The sequence below is a fragment of the Cystoisospora suis genome (assembly GCF_002600585.1).
Source record: "Cystoisospora suis strain Wien I chromosome Unknown contig_7312, whole genome shotgun sequence".
Taxonomy (NCBI): Eukaryota; Apicomplexa; class Conoidasida; order Eucoccidiorida; family Sarcocystidae; genus Cystoisospora; species Cystoisospora suis.
In genome coordinates this window covers 1-7,015 of record NW_027160098.1, presented here as the reverse complement: position 1 = coordinate 7,015, position 7,015 = coordinate 1, and the positions used below count along the sequence as shown (strand labels likewise).

Below are 7,015 nucleotides of genomic sequence, written 5' to 3'. Positions count from 1 at the left end.
TCGATGAAATCAAGCTTGGTAGTGTACTTGGAAACGTGGAGCCGTGCACAACAATTCGTTCCCCCATACGAGCAGTCGGTGATAATGCAGGCGTCTCCACAGAAAGGTACTGAGAATTTTAACGTGACAGCAGGAGAAGCAAACCTTAAGTGTCTGATACAATGATCTCATACCACTCCCGCAGAGAGACAGAGGCTACCTTCCAGTACACAAACGCTTCGGAGCTATCGAAGATGCAGCAGGGGACGAATTGATCTCAGAATGGCAGCAACTGTGCGCCATCTGGGACAATCTCAGACGCCATATAGCTCCTGTCGTACGTGCAGGAAACAGCCCCACTATATTCAATAGCGAGGCTATTATCTTAGCCATGGGTTCATTATCTATTCGAGCTGGACCGGTCGGGGCACACCATATGACCACAGTAGGTTTAGAAGTGGATGCTCGTGCATGAGTATGTCACTTAGCCGCTCGTGAACTGCAGTAGGTCAACCGGGGATCAGCGCAGCGAACCGTGGCGGGCACAAGCCGTAGGAGACTAGCGTCGGACAAGGAATGCTTCAGAACGCACACCGTTTGGCCCGCCTCCAGAAACGTATGAGCCAGGCTTTTTTCTTGTAACAGTATGGGATACCGCTGATTGCCCACACGCTACCATGGACTTGGTTGATACGGTTGACCCGAATGGCGAGCCGAGTTGACGGCGAACCCCTCCTAAAGGAGGTTTCCAGGAACGTGACTAGGACTCTCTCCTTTCTTTTAAGCAGTGCGGAACGCAACAGCGTTCAAGCCTGTAAACTCCCGGACTCACCGTAACAGTGGCAGTCATCCGAGGCGAAACAACAGGTTCCGAAGCCTCCCTCCATTTCCGTGATCTTGTTTTCCAGAGCTAGGACGGCGGGATTGCTTGTTCTGGAGTACGAAAAGCCTTTGCAGTTTTCAATGCTCTCTTGGACAAAAGTGGTATGTTGATAGATTGGAGTCAGGATTGCGCCCATAAGTGGATCCGGATCAACACCACAATGAACCTAAACCGCCTCATCCCTCACCGCTATTCTGGCAGCCAACAGCTGGCCCTTATGACTTCGTGCGTGTTTTCGGACACTCCCCCTCGCCCATCCATTGTGCCGGTGTGGTGTGCCCCTTTCCTCATCGTCCTCCGTGCCCCAGTGTCCTCCAGTACTGGTGGCAGTCCTGTGACGCAGGGTATGCCTACGTTTTTGCTAGGCTTCGTAAGCAGCTAGCAAAGAACCGACCCTCGCTGTTAGGAGCAGGCGATATACTGACGTGCAGGCACGTGTGTACTGCAGTGGTGTCGAAGCCCGAGCTTACCGGGTAAGCACACGGTGAGCGACGAAAAAGCAGCCGGGTCAGCTTTTTTCACCAAAAAAAACCTAACTGGAAGGTATCGGATGCGGATTCCCGTGCCGCACCCCGCCATGCGTCGCATTGAGGGTCGAAGCCAAAAAGGTAGCGGAAGGCAACCGCCGCCTGAGCCGCAGCCAGAACGGCTGTGAATCTCCCTACGGTAGGCACCTTTCTGTTGCTGCTTCATAGAATATCAGCAGTCGTTCTTCCGTCACCCCGCACAGGTGACTATTCAGGAGCAACCAGCATCTAAATTGTAGGTGCGTCGACCCTAACATCAACAGCGCGAGTGCCTCGGCGGACTCTGTCACGGACCTACTGTCCTGCCCCCTACCAGCCGTCCAGTTTTGTGTCACAGTAGCGCTAGTTTGCTGATCCGTTCCGATTCTCCTTCCGCCCTTTAGCAGCTCCTCGTCTTCGTGAAAGTGACAGACCGCCGGCTCTTCGTGAGACCGACAGATTGATGACGCTGTCGCGGCCCCAAGTAGCGAACGGCGGACTGACGCGTGGCCAAGCGTGTATGGATGTCTCGTCTCATGAAGCCTAGCTTCTCTGGTTGGAGAGCCGCTTGTTCCTTTGAAAGCTTCCCAGTCAAAGGAGCCACACTGGCCGGAAGGACCCGGACAGTAGGAGGTTCTTCTTTTGGTTTGATACCACTCGCCAGTAGATACCAGTGCTTCCTGCAAGTTCCCCCAGGACGTGTGCTGCGGCTTCGATGCTGTCCTCGTCACTCAGCAGTACGCTGGAATTTTATGTGCCAACCACCTCGCAAGACAGCTATCGAAAAGTTGTGTGGACCGCTTGATGAGACACTTTCTTGTGCGTCGAAAGACACACAAAAAAGCCGAGTACTGCCGGGGTTCTCGACCTCAACCCGTTGAACCCCGGCCCAGACAGTTCCACGGCCTGCAAAGGGACAGGTTCGTGCTTTCGCGGACCATACGCCACCTAAAGCGCTACGAGCCTTCTAAGGCTACGATACCCGGGCACCCGCGCATCAGATGAGGACTCTCCAAGGTCAGTGCAGACACTGTGTGGCTCTTGCCATAGGAAGAAGTCCTTGCAGCACAGGGCATGCACACAACCGCCGGACAGAACGTAAGAGCGCGACCACCAGTCACACCCTGCTCCGGCAACCGAGGCCTCGAGGATCGCGAAAAGAATGACACCTTGTCCCGAATGCCGCCGGTGAGCCAACAGAACCGGCGTCCGAGCAGTGAGCTCAGCTGCGCAGAGCTTTGCTTCGCTTTCAGTGGCCGCCGCCTCCGCTTGCTCCAGTCGAGCCTCCCTATGATCACAAGAGCACAGGCGTAAAAAACATGCAATAAACCCTCGCACCGTTCTCTTGATCGGTCTCCGCGCGCCAAAGTACTGCACGGGGTGCCCAGACTTCAACTCCTTCGGACTACTCAATCCGACCTGGTTCCAGTAAACCACATCGTTGTGAAGATGCTTCTCCGCTCTGCTTCCTTTTTTTCAGGTCCCGGAGAAGGCCTGAACTGCAATTGAAACAAAACAACTTAAGACCTGCCCAGAAACCACCTTCAAAGGCAAAGCCGCAGAAAACAGCCTGCCAAGTTGTCGAACTCACAAAAAACTCGGCTCGATCGTGATGAGAGCTAAAAGAGATACCGAAAGTACCTTTGGCAGAACTAGCACATCGCGAGAAACGTTCACCATCTATCTGGACACTTCCAAATCCGACATCCTCCAAAGCCGTTTGTTGTTGACAAGATACTGCTTCTTTCCTGCAGTTCAACTCTCCAAACGTCGTTCCAGACACGACAGCACTAGCAGCTTGCGAGGTACGCGTCACTGCATTACTGGTCAGTCGTTACACGAATAGCGATGTCATTCTACAGCTGTTCACCAAGATACACGACGGAGAAACACAGCCACTTCACTCTGCCGGACTGCATCAGGAGGGATTCTTGGAAAGCCGCCGGACGCCTGTACGACCACTCTTTGGCATGCACTGCCTACACCAAAGGTCCATGACATCATGCTACATGGGATAAAAAAAAAAAAAGCTTAGTGAATCGAAACCGCGTCACTCGCAACAGGGTTCCGTCCTCTATGAAAACTTACCCTCTTCCAGCGCTGGGCGAGCTGAGCGTAGGCCGGTATGAGCACAACGTCAAACGCGGTGTAGGTGTAAATGCCGACCAGAGCGCCGATGAACGCGCGTCGGACAATCGGCAACACTACCGTCCCATTCCCGTACGCCATCCCTGCGAGTAGAGGATAGTAGTCGCACGCTGAAGAACCACGCAAAAACAGGTCACCTGTGCGGGTCTGCCACCCCGAGTGCAGTTCACAGAACGGCGAATAACACGAGAAAAGAAACTTTTGCGACTATGGGAAGAGCAGCCGAGCATTTACACTGACGCAGACCAAGAGAAACGAAGTTACCGCGTGCGCAAATCGCGGCTCCCCGGATCGCATGCCAGAGAGGGAGGCATCCTCGAAACAGCTGCCCGCAGAGCACAGCAGGTCAGCCGCGCCGCAGGTGGCACTTTTGTGCGATGGAGGCTGAGGTAATGATTGCCAGGGAGGCAACTATCGCAACTGTTTTCGGAGCAAGTGTCCAAATTCTGGTCTGACCCCTGGGTATCGGAGGGCGCGCAAGATGACATCCTCATGCGGATGTCGGTGCCCGCAGTTTTTTGTAACTTACGAATTCACAAAACTGCTGTCCCTGGTCGAGCGAAGGCGGAAGGCAGGAGGGCCGATTTCCCGCTTCCTGCACAGGACAACGTTAGCAGTACCCGAGTGCACATGTCAGGTGCTGCACTCAGATGGCTCGGTGGCGGGTTACAATAGAGCAGTAGCATATGCACCGGCAGCGGCACGGAGGCGCGACGCCGGGGTTACAGTACAAGTTTTGCTCGAATGCTTGTCTTCGGAAAGTGAGGGCCCGCCAACAGTCTACAGATTCTCCGTAGAGAGGTCACTACCAGTGGCGCCGAGCCGAGTTTGCGGTAGTGGTGCCGGCACGTTGTTAGCACGCAGAAGGCTGCGCCAGGTACTTGTGGTACTCTCGAGTAGTAGAGAGAAGCCACTACTGGGTTCCGACTGCGACAACCGGGTGCCTGATGCGGATCTGGAGTCTCTTCTCGCAGGTTTGCGGTGGGAGGCAGCAGAAGGTCACACTCGTGTGTGTGTTACCTGCACTTGCACCTCCGCAAGCACATCCTGAGCAGCACCCTGCTTCGAGCCCACTAGCTGAAGTAGCTGCTTGTTGCTTGGAGATGAGCGCGGGCAGGCCTGTTTCATGTGCACGAACGGACCTGTCCCATGCTCACGAGCAAACCTGTCTCGTGCGCACGAGCGACCTGTCTCAGGCGACGAGAACCTGTCTAAGGACAGCTAAGAGATGCTCATTTACTGGGATAGCTCACATTAGCTTACTCGCGAAGCTACAGCAGTTATTGTTATCCTTTGTTTTGCATTCTGTGTCTGTTAGAGGGACTTGCGAGTTTCGTGTCAACTTGCTTCGGCGTCTTGGAACGACCTTTCCCCAAGAGGATGACGGGACTCAACTGCCGTGCCGCGTGTGGGTCCTTCCTCGTGCTAGCATTCGCTGTAGCTGCGGACGCTTCAAACCAGCGGCCCTCGGCTGGTCGGTTCTTTTCCCGGTTTGAGCCGTTTGTGGATTTACCTGCTGTCTCTCCACGCAGCAGTCGCACACAGAATGCCCTACCAGGCAGATTCTCCTCTCCTTATGAGACACTCCTGGAGAACTTGGGCTCAGCTCGGCCCGTCCGGCGCCACACGGTCGCTACGGCGAACTACCCACCGAGTGTAGAAATGTCGCCCGATGAGCACTTTTCGAGACTGGAGAGTTGGGCGCAAGACGCAGCATCAAGCACCAGGATAGAGGCGGGCAACCCAAGTGACGAGGAACGTTCCGAGGAGGACGACGATTATGTTCGACAGATGGAACAGCTCAAGCAATCTCTTTCTTCGTCGCGAGTGACTATGGAGCGAATTCGCATCTGCCTGGAGGCGTCAAAATCTCGTCGAATCATGAGCCCCGAGTCAGTTTGCCGGGATGAAGGGCCCTCCACCCGTCCTGCGTGTGAGCACTTCATCCGAGACATTGTACGCAGCCCAGGACTCCTTGACTACCTGTTCCCCCGAGCAAGCAATGAAAGCACTCTTCACAAATTCATGAAGCTGCCGGTTCCCTCCGCTTTGAGGTTCTACGTTAGGCTTTTGAAACAGTTGAAAAAGCGGGGTGCTTGCCCGATAGCTCTCGGGACTGATGCTGAGAATCGCGCTGCCCTCGCTGCGATGTTCTATCTCGATGAGAGTGCTTCCCCATACTGGGTTCGTTACTACTGTAAATTGGGTCTCACAGCTCCCCAGGCTATCTCCTGGACTCTTGCCCTCAGCGAGCTGGTGCAGCCGATACTCCAGTACGCACGGTGGTTTGTAAAGTTCCGTTTCAGGTTCGGCATGCTGAATGAGGCCTGCCGAAGTGACGGACTGTGCAGAAGACTACTGCGTTCGAGGATGGCGGCACTCCCTCGAGCGGCTCTGCAAGGCGACCCTCAAGTAGCAAGTCATCTGGCTGAGTACTTGCAGGAGGTAACTCCAGAAAAGGGTGCACGAATCATCCCGCCGCTAAGCCAGGAGCTAGCGCGACTATATGCGACACACGAGCCGTCTCTCGTGTCGACAGTCGGACCGTCCTGCCCGCTGCTCCAAGCCCCTTATCCATTAGCAGGTGTCCCCGAAGCGGTGCAGCATGTGACCGCGGACGAAATGGACTCTTCACTCGCCGGAGTACCACCCGCTGGGGGTGCGGACGCGGACGCCGCAGAGGGCGCCCTGCCGGCTGGAGAGATGTGAGTACATGCAGCTGAAACTGAACGATTTCCAAGTAACTCATTTTTTTTCGAAGTGAACGCAAATAGATAGTGCGTTCTCCCGTGACGGTGTGTCTACCGATCTGGTCCATATAGAAGTAACAAGTGTTCGCCGGTGACCGAGTGGACGACTGGACTTGACCGTTGGAACAGCAGCGCCAAAGTTGCCTGCACGATTCGGTTGAGTGCCTGGTATCTCGCGCTTTTTTCGTCTTTGTTGACTGAGTACTAGAAGTTCTCTTTTCGGTACATGGAGAGGGGTGCAGCAGTCTTGGTGTTTCGAGCTACCTCCTGAGGAAAAGCTTGCGCATCGGGATCGGGGTCCGTCGCCCGCCATGGCGGCATTCCCATGAAGGCACCGGGTTCTGACCACCGTATCCCCCGCTCGCGGGTATTCCCAGTTCACGTGGACCTTGTCACTGGAGACGGCCTCGGTCGCGATCGTCACGAGTTCGTGCAGGTAACTCATAATGAATGACCGGGGGGATCCAGTTGAGTGCAGGCAGGCGAGTATGAACTCACATGACTGCCATGCGGTTTCGAGCTCACTCTCTAGGTAGGGCAGCGGAAAATCACGCCATCCACGGGCACAGCTGAGGGGAGTAGTTTCGATGGTAGGTGAACTCTGGCAAACCGATTCCAGAGCGCCACTTGTGAAAACGTCAGTCAAGGGAGAAAAAAGCGTGGGAGCATTCAGGCTTCGAAACTGGCGGAAGTCAGTACACCTTTGATTCTTCTGCGCTGAGAGCCGAAGAATCAAAGGTGTACTGACT

The 7,015-nt window shown here is 55.0% G+C and overlaps 2 protein-coding genes across 2 annotated transcripts; one reads left to right on the top strand and one right to left on the bottom strand.

The window, feature by feature from the left end:
* Positions 1-2,402: 2,402 nt before the first annotated feature.
* CSUI_010389 (uncharacterized protein) lies at positions 2,403-3,766 on the bottom strand. The gene is made up of 2 exons (XM_068070493.1): positions 3,457-3,766; positions 2,403-2,656 (listed from the first exon to the last, which is right to left on the bottom strand). Exons 1-2 carry the CDS (start codon positions 3,595-3,597, stop codon positions 2,618-2,620), a joined length of 180 nt encoding a protein of 59 aa, XP_067917532.1. The 5' UTR covers positions 3,598-3,766; the 3' UTR covers positions 2,403-2,617.
* A 1,130-nt stretch (positions 3,767-4,896) lies between these two features.
* Positions 4,897-6,219, top strand: CSUI_010388 (uncharacterized protein; the record flags this gene model as incomplete). The annotated part of the gene is made up of 1 exon (XM_068070492.1): positions 4,897-6,219. A coding segment is annotated over one exon (1,323 nt), but the record flags the coding sequence as incomplete, so codon positions are not given.
* Positions 6,220-7,015: the final 796 nt, after the last annotated feature.